Here is a 19,399-nt window from a genome sequence, read left to right on the forward strand (position 1 = left end):
GCTAAGAAATTGTACAGGGGCCTGAGTAGGTGAGGGGTTACCAGAATAGGGCCTGCCTTATCTAGCAGTGGATTTTGCCTAGCAGGCTCACCTTGGAGCATAGAAAAAGCCATGAGCTGCAGAGGCTTAGTCCCAGGGCTTGAAACCAGGTGGAGTTTGCCCAGCTGGATTTTGAAATTGCTTGGACTGATGATTCATTTTTTTCCTTCCATTTTCTCCCTTTTTGAATGGGAATGTCTATTGCTGTTAACCTATGTCTGTCCCACCACTGTATTTTGGGAGCAGATAACTTGTTTCTTGAGTTTCATAGGTTCACAGATGGAGAGATTGTTTCTTGGGATGGATGATAATCAAAGTCTCATCCATACCCGATTTAGTTTAGATGAGATTTAGGACTTTTGAACTGGTAAGATTTAGATGAAATTTTGGATTTCGAGCTGATGCTGTTATGTGTCAAAAACTTTTGAGGATGTTAGACTAGGGTGAATGAATTTTGCATGAAGGAGGGATGACAATCTTTGGGTACCAGAGAGTGGACTGTGGTAGGCAGAACAATGGCTCTCCCAACCTCCTCCCTACCAAAAAAAAAAAAATGCCTACGTCCTAATTCTTGGAGTTCCTGAATGTATTTCATGGCAAAGGGAAATTAAGGTAGCAGATGGAACTGAGGTTGCTAGTCAGTTGACCTTAAAATGGGAGATTATCGTGGATTATCTGGATGAGCCCAATGGAATTCCAACAGTCCTTAAATGTGGAAAAGGGAACAGAAGAGAAGAACCAGAGAGTGGTAGTGAGAAGGACTCAGCCCAGTGTTGGTGGCTTTTGAAGATGGAGTAAGAGGACCACAAGTCAAGGAATGCGGGTAGCTTCTAGAAGCTAGAAGAGGCAAGGAATTTGCCTCTCTCTAAAACCTCCAGAGGAAACTCTGGTGGTGTAGTGGTTAAGAGCTACAGCTGCTAACCAAAGGGCTGGCAGTTTGAATCTGCAAGGCGCTCTTTGGAAAACTCTGTGGGGCAGTTCTACTCTGTCCTATAGGGTCGCTATGAGTTGGAATCGACTCGATGGCACTGGGTTTGTTTTTTTTTAAACCTACAAAAGGAATGCTGTCCTGCCAACACCTTGACTTTAGCCTAGTGAGACCCTTTTCTACCTTTACAACCCAAACTATAGCACTAATGATAATAAACGTGTTTTCTTTTAACCCCTAAGTTTGTGGTAGTATGTTACCACAGCACTAGAAAACTAACACACGTTCCGTCCTGCAATTTACTGTTTTGGGATCTTGGACGTTATTTCATCTTTGCTTTCTTTATTTCTAAATATAAGAACTGCTGTGAAGCTCAAAACTGACAAAAGGGTAGAAATGCCTGTGACCCAGGCGCTCAGTAAATGTGAATTTCCGGCTTGCCCTTTCCTTCCGGGTTGGGAAAACACAGAAAAGGAAAGCAGGAGCAAAATGTCATTCTCAGTGATGCACTCACCTTCCTCTGATGTCAGCTGCTTTAGGACTCCCTCACTAAGCTCCCAGGCACACCTTATCTGGAACACTCGGGCTCTTTATCTGCCTTTGGGGAGCCCACAGCTCCCCAAACGAAAATACCCTTCAGAACACAAAAGGTCTTTAGAAGAGCCTGAAATGAGAGCAGAGCCAGAGCCTCACTCTGCAAACGACCTTTCAAAGATGAAAGAGCAGCTCTGACATTGGTATCTGTACTAAAAACCAGTTGTGGTGGAGTGGATTTTGACTCATGGTGACCTCAGGTGTGTCAGAGTACAATTGTGTTCCATAGGGTTTTCAGTGGTGTAATTTTTTGAAAGTAATAATAGCCAGGCCTTTTTCCAAGGAACCACCAACATTTTGGTTAGCAGTAGAGTGCATTAATTGTTTACAGCTCCCAGGAATTCCAGTATCTATACTACGGTTTAAAAAAAAAAAAACAAAAACATAGTATAGATACTTTTTCTGGGATATACTACGGTTACCATATTTCCCGCAGAAAGAATCAGGAGGTAAGGTAAGCCCGTTCAGAGGGGCCAGGTCTGGGGTTCCCACTCCATCCACCCCCATACCTGAGACAAACACCCCTCAAACATTCCAGGCTTCCAATTCCTTAATTAGTTGTGTTACGAGCTTTTATTTCAAAAGCACATTTAATACAAGTATAGTTTCGCAGATACAAGTTTTCACTTTGTATTCTACAAAAGTCTTTGAATATTATTCTCTTTACAAAATGGAACCTTACAAAAATACTGACAATTTAATGCTTTTATACAGTTTTCTCTAGTTGCAGTTATTTCTTTCACTGTAAAACAATGTCTACCACAGAACTACGATATTTTAGTTGATATTAAAAAAAAAATTAACTCAATGCTTTTTTAAGCAGCTAATGTAAATAACACAGGTCGAGACACAGTTTATAATCATAGTGGATATAGCTAAAATTGTTTCAGAAATAATATTTTACATAGTTAACTTTTAATGTTTTATACATTATTTATATAATATTTATATATAAAAATCATAGCTTGCTATAGTTGAAATGAAAGGACGGATGTGCATGTGGTAGATGCATGTGGTTACATTTAGCCCTTTGAAAGGTTTGCACCCAAGATCTGAAAGCATTTCTTCCTTCCTCCTTTTCTCAAAGGTGCCGTAGGAGTCCCTGTACACTGCCTAGAGTGAGACCTTGCTTAGAAGGACTTAAAGGATACAGGATGAGGAAAACTCTCTACGGAGATTTAACCCACGTGTTCTGCCCAGCAGAACCTACCAAGATCTGCCCCAGAGATCAACCCCAAGACAATAGTGCTTTACACAGTTTAGCAAGAGCAACACCCACAAGGACCCCTGTCAGCTCCGTGATCTTGAAGGGCAGCCTCGCAGGTATGAGCCCGTCTGCTACTCTGGCTCCTTCTGACTTTGAGTAGCCAGGAGGTTGGTTCCTTTTTCATTCCGCCCCCTTCACTCCCCCATCTCTTGTACAGAAGGCTGCCTCTTCTCAGCTGGCGGCGGACCACGCCTTTGCTCATCTCCTGACCCTCAGCGGAAACCCTGGTAGGTACACAGCAAGGATTTCAAGGGAGAAGGCAGTCACTGAAGTCTAACCATTTCTAAAGAGTGTGCAAGTGCCCGGTGATTGGTGTACACAACATCAGCATCCTGTCATCGCCATTTCAGCATCACAGGCTGATGCGTCAACAGAAGACAAATGAGGGTATGCACCCTCGATGTCTTCTGAAATTGTGCTATTTGTGAAATTCACTCATCCACAAAGAGTCTCCTAATCACTAATGTGAGGGACTGTGCTTACTGGCCTGTGGGCCGGGGAAGTGATAAGGCCTCAGGAGTGTGAATTTAGGTTCGGGATAATGTGACTGAGCAAGCTTGCTCTTTCCTTTTATCCAAAAATAAAAATAAAATGAACTTCTTGAACCAAAGTCACAGTAAAGAACAGCGTGGGGTTGACAGAGAGACGTAGGAGGGGAGCCCCCTCAATGGCTATTTTCTTAATTCAGTGCTATCTCTGGCATCGTGTGCTACAATGTGAATTTGCGCTTTTCTTACAGGTCTGGGATTCCTCAGGTCACAAAGGTGACCAACAGACTCTACTCAAACCATTTTAGTGTTTGCTCCAGAACAAGCCTGTGTTCACTAGAACATGAACACTTAAACCAATTGCACATCCAGGATTCCGGCACCTGGGGTTAGTTTGCTGTTGTTTCCACATAGGTGAACACTACCTATTTTGGAAGGCCACAAAGTAAGACACTTTTTTTTTCTTTTTTAAATCAGTCAGGCAAAAAGTTTTTTTTCCCTACATTCTACTGTCTGATGAGATTGGAGAGCAGCAAGAAATTGCTGTCAGCAGTCATTTTACAAAAACAGCTTGAGAGGTGGGTGGCTCCTACACCATGTTGTGGTGATTGTTCCTCTCAATAATGTCCACAGGCGAGAGGATTTCCTTCCTGATAGGAGGGGGAGGCAGGGACAGAGTCGTCTTGCTCTTGAAGAGGTCAGACACGAAGAAAACCTAGAAGCACAAATCAGAGACCCAGATCAGTCATGGATACCTGGGGACTGGGGACATTCAAAGGCAAAGGGAGCATCACAAGACCATGGGCTTTAGGGAAAAGGGGCTCCAAGTCACAGATCTTTCAACAGGGAAGGGCTGTAGTTCATGTAGTGCAACTTTCGTTGTACAGACAGGGAAACTGAGGCCCAGAGAAGGGTAGAGACATGGCCCAGGTTGCACAGCAGCAGTAGGAATAGAACCCAACTCTCAGTCCATTGCTCCATATCCATATCCGTATCCATAGCCCCTATTTATTTCTTATTTCTCAAGGTAAATGAATAGCAATGAAATGGAAGTTCCTAAACAAAGGAAGCAAGTCATAATTAGTCACAGTCATTTACCCATGCTACTTTCCCTTTCCTCACAAAGGAATCTAGGGTATAACCAAAAAAGATCAGCCAATATGAATTCATATATCAGCGGGAGTTAGAATAAGGAAGAGATAGTGGCCACTTTTTCCTGAAAATCCAGTGACACCAATAGTTTTGATGGAGGTCGAGAAGCCCGGGTCTTGTTGCTGAAGGAGTCAGCAACTAACCCAGAGGCAAGGTCAGTGAAAAATCTCCTATTGCTCATTCCCCAGCCTTCTTCCTCCTAGGCATATAATCTCACTGAGTCTTTCTTAAAATCATTGAGAAACTTTTATTGAACTCCCATTTGCAAGGGTATAAGGATGCCTCAGGCTTAGTTCCTGCTCAATGGATTTATGATGAAAGACTCAAGGACTTGATGAGTTGCTGAAGAAACACATATGCTTTGTATTAGGTGGCAAATAAATACACAGAAATCCATTTGAACCAGTTAGCAACAGGAGTTTGTATTAAATAACTATAAGAGGCAGCTATCAGTCATGTAATTTATGGGAAACACATGGCTAGGTTTCAAAATGGGGGATAAAACACTTCCAAAGTTCCTATGTCCAACAGCTTTCTGACATGAAAAGCTTTTGTCTTGAAGATGGTGAATGTTCCCTAGCGATGTTAACACAATGGACTTCATTATGGTCACGTTGTTTTGTGTCATTGAATCAATTCCAACTCATAGTGACCCTATAGGACAGAGCAGAATGCTCCATTGAGTTTCCTAGGCTATAAATCTTTATGGGAGCATTCACCAGGTCCGTTGTCCCACAGAGCCACTGGTGGGTTCAAACCGCTGACCTTTCAGTTAGCAGCTGAGTGTTTAACCATTGCGCCACCAGGGCTCCTTCCTGGTCACATCAGAGGCAAGAAAATGAAGTCCTTCATAAGACATCACCAAAACTGAGGCTTTAACAGCTTAGGACCAGCACACAGTAGGGACTTGGAGCATTTGTTCAACCAAATTCCATGATGTCCCTTCTGTAGTAACACAGCAATGAACAAAGGGCCACAAAAATTCCAACAAGGAACTGGTCATGCACGGGGTTACCCAGGACAGGGGAACTGGGAGGCTGGAGGACAAAGGTGAAAGGAAGGTGCACTTGTCATTGTAAAACCCTTTATACCTCTTGAATTTTGTACGCATTACATTTATTACCTAATCGAATGTTTAATGATATTTTAGGGGAAAAAAGGGTGAAGAAAAGAAAGGTAGACTGTTTATATGTAACTACGAAGAAGTGAAATATTAGCCAAAAAAAGTAACTGATTTTTTAAGTCCACTTATAGCTTGAGTGCCAGTGAATGCACCATTTTAAAGAAAAAAAAATTAAGCTTTTTTTTTTTTTTTTCACTTTCTTTTCTAAGGAAGCATGAACAGTAAGAATTTTGGTACAGAAAGGTATATCTTCAAGTTAGAAAAGACTGTGCCTGCCCCTGCGCCAGGAGGCTCTCAGGCTCCTCTCACTGGGAACTCTTCACAAGTGGTCAGGGGAAGGGTGTTCAAGTGCCCCCTGAACAAGGAAAAACTAAAAAAATGATCAAAGTTAAATGTGAAAAATATTTATTAAGCTTTTCAACTCTCCTCTAGCCCCACCCCACATTTCCCTTCAACTCCTCCAACGGCCTCACTTCCTACTGTCCTGAAAAGAGGTGATCATCTGACAGAAGCAGAGACAATGTCTTCATCGCTACCTGAAAATTACCCCTCCCCTTCATTTTTGATCAATCCTTCCCCATTACTGGCGTTCATCTCCACTTATTCCAGTCTAGCAGCAAGTTCTAGCAAATAAGGGCTCCTACTGCCCTTATTCCAACTCATAGGGTTGCTATGAGTTGGAATCGACTGGACGGAACTGGGTTTAGTTTTTTTTTTTTTTTTTACCGCCCTTATTTCTTAGAGATCATTCTCTAGGCTCCTTCCTCTCTGCTGAGGGCATACATAGCAGGGAATCCCCCTCTCCAGAACAAACACCTCCTCCTTCAAGATCTTACTACTTATAACCTCAATGTACTGGTGTAGTTCCCAGTATGGCTTTCTAGGTTCATACCCACCACATATTAGTGTTTCAGTTTCCTAACTGCAAGGTAGGAATAATATGAAGATTAAAAGCGATAGTGTACTTAAGAAGATCTAAAACGGTGTCTAGTACATGGTTCAACAAAAGGCATTTCTGTCTCTAATACTCTGGACACCAGAGGAATTACTGGGCTCACAGTGTCCCATATTCCCTGGAGTCACCAAAACTTTGCTCATCAGCCTTTTTTCCTAGATAAGAAGTTTCTTGAAGGCACAGTCCTTGCCCTAATCATCTTCTATCACCCACAACACTTAGCGTTGGGCCTTGCCCACAGCAAGGGCTCAATAAATATTGTTGAATTTCTAAACTACTGGGAAGCAAGTGCTTTGGCCTCGAATCCTATCGGCACAGGGAGCTCTTGAAGACTTCTGGAGGGACCACATACTCACACAACAAAAGCGCACAGCCCAGTGGCAACATGAGAAGTTGGGCCCAGTCCAGCAGAATCCCCCTTTAAGCGGTATTTCGCTTTCAGTGTAGCTTGAGGTTACACAAATACTTTTTGGGAATCATAAAACATGACCTGTCAGACTCAAACAGGGTTCAGTCCTCCCAATGCCTGAGCAGCAGAACACAAAAAAGGACTTGGAGCATTTGTGCAGAAGATGATCTTCACCCAGAAAGAAAACCCAGGAGCCCAGGCCAGGAAGGGTCCGTACACATTAAGTAGCAATCTTAGGTCTCAGGCTACAGTCATACTCAGCAAATAGGAACTCTATACCCTAAGTGCCAAGAAGTGTTCTAAGTTACACTGCTCAGAGCACTGGCCGTCAATTCCATTTCTCTGATTCTTTGCATTGTATAATTATCTTTTTTTTTTTTTTTTGAGAAATGAATGAATGCAACCAGTAAATATCTACTGAGATAGTTCTCTGTTCCAAGCCCTGAGAATATAAATATACATAAGACAGAGACCTTTCAGGAGCTCACAGCCGAGTGAGGGAGAGAGCTACAGAGATAACTACAGTACAGTGCTTTAAGGATTATGATAGAGGGAAGCCAGGATGTTAAAAAGCCACAGAGAATATGGCATCTAACCTAGACAGAAGGGAAGGGCAGAGAGCCACAGCAGACTTTCCCCCAAAAGAGGTGTATTTGAGCTTAGCTTTGAAGGCTAAATAGGAGTTAGCCAGGTGGTGAATAACAGGAATGTTGTTACAGGCAGGAGCAGCGTGTGCACAAGCACAGGAGTGAGCAAGCACAGCAGGTTCAGGGAACTGTGAGAAGCTCAGTATGGCTAAGGGCGGATCATTCCATGAGGCTGCAATGGCCAGGGCCACACCTTGAAAAGCCTTCTATGACATGTTGAGGAGTTCAGATCTTATTCTCTTGGCTCTAGGAAATGTCGTCAAGGCTTAAGCAGGAAAGCATCACGTTGGGAAGACTTGCATTAAGATCATGTTGGAATCTAGAATACAGATGCTGTTGTCATTAGGTGCCGCTGAGTCGATTTTGACTCATAACAACCCCATGTAACAGAGTAGAACTGCCTCATAAGGTTTTCTAGGCTGTAGTCTTTATGTGGAGGAGCCTTGGTGGCGCAGCAGTTAGGTGCTAACTGAAAGGCTGGAGGTTTGAACCTACCCCCAGGAGAAAGATGTGGCAGTCTGCTTCTGTAAAGATTACCTTGGAAACTGATGGGACAGTTCTACTCTGCCCTATAGGGTCGCTACGGGTCAGAATTGACTTGACAGCAACTCATTTGGTTTTTGGTTTTGGTTTAATCTTTATGGGAGCAAACACCAGGTCTTTCTCCCATGGAGCTGCTGGGTGAATTCAAACTATCAGCCTTTCCGCCAGCAGCCAAGTATTTAACCATTGCACCACCAGGGCTCCTTTCAGAATACAGAAGGAGTTGGGAAAGGGTGCAGTGAGCCTGAAGGTAGTGAGACCAATGGCATACTAGTACAGAGTCTAGGAGAGGATGAGTCCTGAACTACAGTCATGCTGTGGAGACGAAGAAGAGGTGGATTTTGAGATGTTGAGGATAGAACGAAGCTGGTATAGATGGTATGTGTGTGTGGGAGGGAGGGAGGGGGGAGGTAATGCTTTTCTTTCCAGCACTGTTCTTCACTCCGGAGATCCTTGCATGTGTTACCAGAAAACTCTTACAGTTTGGGTAAATATGCTGGGGGAAAAATTATAACTCTACTTTCCTCTGCCTTCCAATATTTTGACTCTTTCTGACAGTGTCTTGGGAAGTGATTCTGACTTCCTCCTGAGTTAGAACGGCAGGTTATTCTGTGGTTTGAGGGTAAAATGATCTGATTTTCTCAAACATTCAGGTCAATGTCTCCTTTCCTTCAGGAGCAAGACTACATACAAACAAGGCAACCTTGGGCTGGAGGAACCCTGTTCATTCACCGTAAGGAAGAATCTGTACAAATGGTGACCATTATTCGTGTTCTAATACCATTGCATCACCATCTCCCACTCTCAATCCAACACACATTAAAAAATCTTTGTTCTTTGGAATACGAAAGACGTCTTTACATCCAAGTTTTACCATTTTCAGCAAGATACCTAAATAGGAGATACAATACCTACCTCAGAGGGTTACTCCAAAGACTATATGTCATAACAAGTGGCTAAAGGGCAGCAGAGTGCCTGGTGCACTGTAAGAGGCTGATAAGTGGAGGCCATTCCAACTGGTGTGTGTGCTCAGTGCTTACCTACACAAAGCAGGCTGCAAATTATGGTCCTTCTCCTCCCTACCCTCTATGAAGGAAGAGGAGAAGAGAAAAACTGAAAAAAGGAAAAGGAGAGAGAGGGAAATGGGAATGAGTGCAAATATGAAGGAGCGTGTCAAGTCTGTACATGAAGATGTGCTGATGGGACAGGACAGATAGGTTTTACTCTAGCAGTCCTATAATTTCTGGGGCTACTTTAGGCAAATAAGCACAATCAAGAAGGAAGATGCACAAAAATCCTAAATAAAACAATGGAAAAGAACCACATGATCAACTCTATGGATGCAGAAAAAGCATCTGATAAAATCCAACATCCATGCTTGATGAAAACCCTAAAGAAGATTTGTGTATGAGTGAAAATTCAGGGCATATATGAAAAGCCAACAGCCAACATCATAATGAAGAAAAACTGAGAGCTTTCTCCTTGAAATCGGGAATAAGTTAAGGGTGCGGCTCTCACTGCTTCTATTTAATATTGTATCAGAAGTCCTAGCTGGACCAATAAAAAAAAAAAAAGACAAGAAATAAAAGGCATCCACATTGGAAAAGAAGAAGTAAAATTACCTCTACATGGATGATATGATCCTACATATAAGAAATCCCAAAGAGTCCACAAGAAAACTTCTAGAGCTAATAAAGGAATTTAGCAGAGTTGCAAAATTCAAACAAAATCCAAACAAAAATCAGTTGGATTTCTATACACCAGCAATGAGAAATCAGAAAGGGAAATTAGGGAAACAATTCCATTTACAGTAGCATCTAAGAGAATAAAATACCTAGGAATAAATCTAACCAGGGATGTGAAGGACTTACACAATCCAAGCTATATAACACTGCTGAAAGAGATTAAAGAAGACTCAAAAAATGAAACAGGATCCATGCCTCACATCACACACAAAAACAAATTCAAAATGGATTAAGGATCTAAATGTGAAAACTAAAACCATAAAATTCTTATTAGAACAAGCAGAGACAACGCTGTCAGGCCTAGCTTTCAACAATGGTTTTTCTAATATAATAACAAAAGCACAAACAGGGAAAGATAAAATTAAATAAATGGGAACTCATAAAAACTAAAAACTTTTGTTCATCAAAAGACTTTACCAAAAAAGTGAAAAGACAAGTTGCTGACTGGGAGAATATCTTCGGAAACCATAATCCAATTAGAAATTAATAACCAAAGTATATAAAAAAACCTGGACAACTTAACAACAAAAAGACAAATGATCCAATCATAAAATGGGCAAAGGACCTGAATAGACATTTCACCAAAAAAGACATTCAAATGACCACCAAACACATGAAAAGATGCTCAGCATCATTAGCCATCAGAGAGATTCAAATAAAAACCACAATGAAATACCATTTCACTCCCAGTAGAATGGCTAAGAGCCCTCGTGGCACAGTGGTTAAGAGTTCCGCTGCTAACCAAAAGGTCAGCAGCTTCAATCCACCAGCTGCTCCTTAAAAACCCTATAGGGCAATTGTACCCTGTCTTATAGGGTCACTGTAAGTTCGAATTGACTTGACAGCATTTTTTTTTTTTTTTAAATAATGGCTAAGATTAAAAAATAATAATAATAACAAATGTTGGCGAGGATGTGGAGAATTAGAACTCTTATCCATTGCTGGTGGGAACGCAAAATGGTACAACTGTTGTAGAAGACAGTGTGGCGGTCCTCAAAAAACTAAAAATAGAACTAACATACGACCCAGTAATCCCATTCCTAGATATATACCCAAAGAGACCTGTATACCAATGTCCACTGCAGCACTATTCACAATAGCCAAAAGGTGGAAACAACCTAAATCCCCATCAACAGATGAACGGATAAACAAAATGTGATACATACATACAATGGAATATTACTCAGCCAGTAGAAGAAATGAAGTCTTGATACATGTTACAGTATGGACGGAGCTTGCAGACATTATGCTGAGTGAAATAAGCCAATCACAAAATATTGTATGATTTCACTTATATAAAAAAACAGGAAAAGACAAATGCATGGAGACCAAAGTTTCTTAGCGGTTACCAGGAATGGAAGGGAGGGGGCAAAGGGGGACTAATGGTTACGAAAAAAACGCATTGATTAAAAGTAGAGTAGCACAGGTGATTACTGCACTTGCTGTCAGTAAGTTATACAGCTGTAAAAAGATGAATTGGCAAAAGTTGTGTGATAGATATATTTACAACAGTGACAAAAAAAAAAAAAAAAAGTAGCTGCTGAGCCTGTTTATATACAACCAAACACCTCATGGGATTTGGTTCCTTGGTTTGGAGGTTTAGGGTTATGGTTTCATGGGACATCTCAGTTAACTGGCCTAATAACAACATGTTTAGTGCTTCTGTTCTACCTCCTGGTTCCTTGCTTAGTGATTGGGGCCTTTAAAGCTTACAAGAGGCCATCCAAGGCACATCAATTTGTCTCTATTCACCTGGAGCAACAGAGAAAGGAGGAAGAGTCCGAAATAGGAGGGTATGGAATGTGTGGCTAATTGCCTCCATGAACAACTGGCTCCTTTGCCATGAGTCCAGAAGAACTGGATGGTTTCTGGCTACCATTACGGAACATTTTGATCAAAGATTCCATAGAAGAATCCTGATCAAAAGGGGGGAAATGCGGAACAGAATTTAAAATTCTCAAGAATGCTAGACTTTCTGGAGCCATGGAGGGTGCCCTGAGATAATCTTTAAAATTTAAACCAAAAATATCCCCTGAAGTCATCTGAAAATCAAACAACAGTTAAGCTTATCTAGTAAAAAGGGTCTGCCTTGAGCATTAGCATTATGCTCTTTTAAGAACGATCTATATGGGATCAAACTGACAATAGCAACTCAAAAGATTAGATAGAAACCTTAGGAGGCAGTGAGTTTATACTTAAGGAGAGAAGAACAACTCAAAAAGGGAGGGTGAAAATGGTTGTACAACTCCAAGAATATAGTCAATGTCACCAAATTGTACATATAGTAACTGTTGAACTGGTGTACGTTTTGCTGTCTGTATTCTCAACAACAACAAAAGTAACTAAAATTTAGGGAAAAAAAAAAAGGAAGATGCTCCCATGCCTTCTTGATGACATTCACACACCCCGGAGATGCCAGGCCCCTCGGAACACACACAGCCCAGCTCTACTGGGGTGCTCCCTGGCTGGAGCTCACCAGGCACCACACTGGCCAGAAATCAGAAGTCTGGTCAGTAGCCAGCTTTCCGCTTCCATTGCTGCAAATGGCTGAGTTAGCAAATTCTGAGGGCCATTCTATCAAGGGCAGATTATAACAAAATCATCCTTTAAATGTTTCTGGAGCGTTTCAACTCCTGAGATTGTGTAAGTGAGCTCCTTGAAGATAGGAATGATGGCCTTATGCATTACAATTTTTATATGCTCCCACTGAGCTTAGATGCTAGCACAGAGCAGACAAGTATAAAAGCAGAGTTACAGAATCTTAGAACCAGAAGAAAACCAAGAGATTGTCTTTCCAATATTTCTCCAAGTGCTGGCCTCAGACCATCTGTTTCAAAATCACCTGGGTATGTCTTGAAAAACCAGGTTCCTAGGCTCACCCCAGGTCTACTGGAAGTGTGGCCTGGAGTCTGTATTTTAGCAAACACTAGAGGTGTTTGTTATGCAGACTGAAGTTAAGAGAACCATTCGAGGATAGTTCATAGAGATAAACAGATGGACTCAACTCCCAGGTCTGCCATTTAATGGCTCTGTGTTTTTTTTTTTAGTCAGACAGGTTATCATCTCTCTGAGAGCAGTTTATTTGTCAACTGAGCATCATGACAGCACCCTTGAGCCATCCCTACCTTCCCTCCTTGGTAACCATATTGAATTTTTAATGGCCTTCTATCACAGCACTAGGCCTTAGGCGTCATTGCATAATGCTTGAAATGCTATGTCATGTTTCCTTAAAGAGCATGAATTGTGTTGAGTCATCTCTGTGCTCAGAGCCCAGCAACTACAGCTCTCAATAGCCTAGTCCACTCTGGGTTTGAGTACAGACCATGCCTACTGCTCCTTATTCATATACCCTATATGCCTAGGCCTTGAGATTTCCTTTTGGCTTCCTGCTCTGCCATAATGAACTATCTCACAGATTAAGGAAAGATTAGGGGAGAGAAAGCCTTGGAATCTGGCTCACCCTCATGCTGGCTAAAGAAAAGCCATCTTTGGCAGCCCTGTCTTTTGACTAAATGGGAGTTACCCGATTACATTCATTACTTTTTGACCTCAATAAAGGGCTTGCAGCAGCTTTTGGCACTGGGGATTTGCCAGCTGTCTGTGTTGAGGGATTTCCTGGTGTAGCTGAGAGGGAACGTGACACGCTGGGAAGAGCGTCACCATGGGAGTCAGACAGCAGCATCTAGCCCCGAAATTGCTATTGCTGTGGGACTTGGGCTAGGTCACACACTTCTCTCTACTTGACTTTACATAAACTGAAGAGGTTTATGATTTCAGATAATAAATCTGCCTTGTATCTGTGTGCAAATGTTATTTTAAAAAAAGCCTACTTTCACATAGTTACTGCAAAACTTATATAAAAGAGTAGACATGAAAACACTTTGTACCTATAAAGGGCTATTTGAATATTACCTTAGTTACCATTGTTAATGACTTTCACTGCTATTGAAAGTTAGTCCTACATAAAGAAGGGGGGTGGGGTTGGAGCACGAGAGGAGGGGAGGTTGTGGGCAATGCTGAAGGAGAATAAAGATCTGTGCCCCGCCAAGGAGCCTGAATGAAATGTCCACTTCCAGGCTATGAAAAAGGAAGATTTCAGGGAAGGAGAACCCACAGGGCCAACAGCTCTGACAATGGGGTGTTCCACTCAGCAAGAGTTGGAGTATTGGAACGTGGTACCCCATGACTGGACAACGGCAGGGCCACCACTCCCAGAAATCCTACAATGTTGAAGCTGTAAGGGAAAAGAGGGTTACTATTTATTGAGCTCAACTCCCCATTATTCCACAAATTCCAGTCGTTTTCTTCTAAATTCCTAGGGTCACAAAACATACCATATTCCCAGTCATCTCCTATCTTGGTTTATGCTATTCCTTCAGCACAAGCTCTCCTTCCTTACCTTCTGTATCTTATATTAAATGTTCACTGATCTTTCAAGAACCATCTCCTCCAGGAATTCTTTCCAGTCCAACAACCTTGAGAAGAATTAATTATCATCTCTCTGGTGTCCCCACTGTCCCCAGTAGAGAATCCTATCCCAGCCACTATACCATTTTATTGCTCTCGTTTGTTTACCTCTCTGTTCCCACTAGATCAATGGTTTTCAAACTGCAGGTCGCAAACCATTAATAAATTACGAAATTAACTTACTGGGTGCTGACCACCAGCATTTTTAAAGGTTAAATAGAAAATAGCAGAACATATCACACACAGTAAGCATTATTTTGTGGAATATTTGTTTCAGTTATGTGTGTATGCCTTTACTGGCTTATGATGTAAAATGTATTTCTTCTTACGAATTGTGGCCAAGTCTTTGAAAGCTACTGGAAGGACCAAGTCTTTTTTGTAGCTCTGGATCCTTAAAACCAAGCATAGTGATAAATGCATAATACACATTCAATAAATGTGCTGCATGGGCCAAGCAGTACTCATCGTTTATTTCATTGATTCCTCAATCCAAATATCGCATAGGTATTATCACTCCCGCTTCACAGAATACAAAAAGGAGGCACAGAGAGCTGAAGTGAATTGCCCAAGCTGCCTAACTAGCAAGTGGCAGGAATAGAATTCCCTTCCGGGTCTCTGCCTCACCATCCGCCCCTTCCTTCTCATAAGGTAAATGAGAAAGGAGAACCACTTTGCAAACTGTAGAGTACTGTAAGGATACTGTCATCATCCAGTAGGAGCCAAGGTTTATCTCTGCCTTTGCTTCCTTCTCCCTTCCACATCCCCATTCCTGGTACCCATGCCCACCTGAGACTGAGAGCCTAGGGTGGCAGGCTCAGCCCCAGGGCTTACTGGGCAAAGGGCTAGGCTTTCATAAGACTGGAGAGATTTGGGAGGTCATTTCACCCATTCCCCTGTGTGGCACTGAAATAAATTCAATGGCAATAGATGAGAATCTCTCCCATTAGAGAAGAAAGAAATCTTGCAAATTCCTGGCATAGACCAAGCATGTCTGGAGTTTATTGTCTTAGCCCTTTTGAGATGGTACATGGACAGGAATCAAGGACTGGGACTGGGTTCCTACTCTCCACTGTCTGCTGTGTGTCCCTGGGCAGGCCACATCCTCTCTCTCTCTGCACCTCGGTTTCCTCCTGAAGAGCTATCTCTGAACTCTTCTTCACACTATCATTCTTGCTGGTCTCTTTCCCCAAGGTCACCTCCCTAGGGCAGAGACAAAGAATTCCCTTGCCCTTCCCTACATCCTGGAGCAAAACTGCAGCACACAAAAGAGCCACCACTAGCTGAGGCACACCCCGGGGAGAGGAAGACCAGGAAGGGCTCTGCTGTGTGTTTATGAAATTCATCAGCAGCTGCTTCCTTTGTGGAGCCCAAAGCAATGGCAGGCTGGCCCTCCCCTGACCCCTCCAGGGCCCCATAATTTGCCATCTGTTAGAGGGGTCAGGGAGGAGGTGACCAGATATGCAAGTTGTCACCGGATAGGAAACGAACTGATGTCTGTCCCTTCATCCAAGTCCCTCGGTTAGTCCAGCTGGTGGGTATGGTGAGCTGGACCACTGTGTTCTTGCTTTTGGTTGGAGTCACTGTACGTGTGTGGAGATGGGAAGGAGACTGTGAGGGTCAATATCTACCTGTGTCTGCATCTGTCTCTCTGTGTCTGTTGTTCTGACTGCTGCTGACAGAGGGAGAATAAATGAATGTCTATGTATCTGGGTATGACTGTCCATTCGCCTCTATCTGGGCTGTGGCTTGGCAGCTCTCTGCCTTTGTGTGTGTGCTTCTGTCCATGTGGGTGAAGGTGTACACCTCTGTATGCAGGCTTATATGATCCTGTACCTCTGTGCTGAGTCCGTGACATTGTGTATGTAATCTGTTTGTGCTGGGTTCTATTGTCTTCCCTTTCTGGAAAGGGTTCAACTACTGAGCCATGAGGAAGGAAATCGAACCCACTCCAGTTTGGCCTGTGCTTTTTTGTCTAGACAAGTCTGCTTGCCATGACAGGACCTCCCCTTAGTGGACTCAGGTAAAAGCACTTGGCTGTCACAGCTTGTTGCCCAAGGCTCTGCAGTGTCTGAACCAACTTTCTAGGATCGCGTACTGCACGCACTGGGACGCATGCTGCGATCTCCAAATAAAAGGCACCTTTACAAGCACTGTGGGGAGACAGCCCATCTGAGAAGACATGTCCAGAGCTTAGCTACTGCAAAATCAGCTATGCTACAGAACCTCTGTGGAAAAAGGTCACAGAGTTACAGAACCTCCAAGATCATGTCACAGATGCAGAAACTAGCCTCGGTGGGGAAGTGTCTTGCTTGAGGTCACAAGCTAATGCATCATTCATTACTTAAGCAACGCTTATCAAGCACCATCGTGTGTCAGCTGATGTACTAGGCACTGGGAATGACTAACCAGAAGGTTAAGCCATGGATTATGCTATTAAAGTACCCACAATCTAGTTGGGGAGACAAACATATGAGCAGGCAATTGTGATAGAACAGGCCAGACGCTGTGGGGGGTGGGGGGCGGGGAAGAAAGTGCAAAGGGTCGCGGTAGCACAGGAATGAAGCCAGGCAATTCTGTCTTCCCGGAGGGAAACTGTGGTGGGCTAAACAATGCCCCTCTGCCACCAAAGACATTCACATCCTAATTCCTGGAACCTGTGAATATGTTCCTTTACATAACAAATTAAGGATCATGAGATGGGGGATTACAACTAGATTTTCTGCATGGACCCCACGTAATCACAAGGGTCTTTATAACAGGGAGGCAGGAGGGTCAGAGTCACAGATGGAGATGTGATGGAAGAAGCAGAAGCCAGAGAAAGGGAGCGATTTAAAGATGCTACCCTGCTGGCTTTAAAGATGGAGGACGCGGCCAGGAGCCAAGGAGTGCAGATGATCTCTCTTAACTACTGCATAGTTGATCCTGACTCATGGTGACCTCATGTGTGAAGAGTAGAACTGCTCCATAAGGTTTTCAAGACTGTGACCTTTTAGAAGCAGATTGCCAGGTCTTTCTTCTGAGGTACCTCTTGGTGGGTTCGAACCACCAACCTTTTAGCTAGTAGTTGAGTACTTAAATGTTTGCCCCATGCAGGGGCTCTAGATGATCTCTAGAAGTTGGGAAAGGCAAGCATTCTTCCCTCGAATCTCCAGAAGGAACACAGTCCTGCCAGCACCTTTATTTTAGCCCACTAAGACCCTTTTTGGACTCCTCACCTCCAGAACTGTAAGAAAATAAATCTGTGTTGCTTTAAGCCACTAAAGTTTATGGTAATTAATAACAGCAGCCATAGGTTACTAATTCAGAAGGTTTCATCTGAGATGAGACGACTTGGGAACTGTGCTCCATTAAAGGGACCAGGCAGAGAAGGGGAATAGCTTTCCAAGATAAGAGCTCAGGGTGCTGGGGAAATACTGAGAAGCTTGGTATGCCTAGAGGTGAGGGGAATGGACAGCAGTCAGGAGATGGGGTGCTTAAAAGAAGCTTGGTCTTGGAGTCCTTGTGTATTGGACTCCTTGGGGTTATGTGGCTTCTCTACCTTCTCTCTGCATGACCTTCTTAACCTCTGTTTCCTCATCTCTTAAATGAGGACAATAATGGAATCTTCAATACAGGATTTTCAAGGGACTGAAGAAGATGATCTGTGCAAAGTGTAAACATTGTGGCTGGCACACAGTGGGCTCTCAACTAGCAATCACGACTTCTCTGTGAAGTTAATGGAGAGTTCAGAGAGGCTTGGCTTAAAGGTTACCTGGCAGAGTGGGAAAGGATTCCAGGTTTCTTTCTTATACGCCATACTGCACTGCCTCTGGAAACCCTGGTAGCATAGCGGTTAAGAGCTACGGCTGCTAACCACAAGGTCGGGAGTTCGAATCCACCAGGCGCTCCTTGGGAACTATATGGGGCAGTTCTACTCTGTCCTATAGGGTCGCTATGAGTCGAAATCGACTCAACGGCAACGTGTTTGGTTTTTTTGGTTTGCACTACCTCTTTCTTGGTCTTCTTAACCCCAGGAAGTATCTCCATGTTTCCAGAACCATTCAATATAGTCACATTCCCAGGTGGGAAGAGAGTTTGGCTTTGTGCCCTGGGATTTATTGGGACAGCTAGCCCTGCTTCTTGGTGGAAAGTTCTGCTATGTGGCACAAGCAGAGCAGAGGTCACAGGCTCTTGCCTGGGCTGCAGAGAGCTACATTGCATAACTCAGGAAAAATCCCTGATAAAGCTGCAAAACCTGTTAGGCAGATGCCCTTCACCCTCCTCACAGCTACTTCTCTCTGGGCACCCCATGTCCTATAAGAGCCCCTTGGTTCCCCAGGTCTCCTCAGGGATCTGCTCATCTCTAGCTCAATCCAAGGGTCCTGGGCTTTGTTTGTGTCTGTCTCCCTCACAATCAAAACCAGAACCACAAAACCCTGGGATCTTAGAATGGGAAAGGATCCACTACTTTCTTTTCACAATGCTGAGTATTCCCAGTCTCTTACACTGATCAGCCACAGCTGCCAGCCACTTTCTCCCTCTGGCCTTCTCAGGTGGGTTAAATGGCACAGATGGCTCAGTGCTGGGAGTCACTCAGCTGGAACCATGAGCTCCTACTGTGCACCAGGCTGGGTGTTAGGCACTGGAGCTTAAATGATGAGTATGATAGAGTCCCTGTCCTCACTTGTTCACAGCTGAGTAAGCAAAGGGCGGGGAAAGATATTTATCACTCCTCTCCAAACCATCTTCACATTATATAACAGGCTTTCAAACTCAAAGGAATGACTCTCAGCCCAAAGGGATGGCAAGGACCCCGTGACACCCTTAAATTATACTCTCAGGAGTTCTCTGTGCTGTTTATGCCTCAGGTTACCTGTGGCCGGCCTTCAGCTTCAGTGATCCTTCCTCCCTGCAAAGTACAGAGGGCAAAGCTTGGGAGCAGCTGTCTACTAGCCCTGTGACTTTGGATGACTTGAGTCATCTCTCTGAGCCTTAGCTACCTCATGTGCAAAATGGCTGTAGTAAAATGGCTTTGTGTGGCTAAAAGGAGATAATGGGCAAAG

At 43.4% G+C, this 19,399-nt stretch overlaps 1 protein-coding gene across 1 annotated transcript in view; it reads right to left on the reverse strand.

Annotated features, from left to right (window-relative positions):
- Nucleotides 1-1,965: 1,965 nt before the first annotated feature.
- The window catches only part of PLPP3 (phospholipid phosphatase 3), a 101,963-nt gene continuing 84,529 nt past the window's right edge, over nucleotides 1,966-19,399 (reverse strand). The window contains exon 6 of the mRNA XM_003411056.4: nucleotides 1,966-4,031. Within this exon, the coding sequence (XP_003411104.1) occupies nucleotides 3,906-4,031 (126 nt within the window). The 3' untranslated portion in view covers nucleotides 1,966-3,905. The remainder of the gene's footprint in view (nucleotides 4,032-19,399) is intronic.

The sequence above is a fragment of the Loxodonta africana genome, chromosome 3, assembly GCF_030014295.1.
Source record: "Loxodonta africana isolate mLoxAfr1 chromosome 3, mLoxAfr1.hap2, whole genome shotgun sequence".
Taxonomy (NCBI): Eukaryota; Metazoa; Chordata; class Mammalia; order Proboscidea; family Elephantidae; genus Loxodonta; species Loxodonta africana.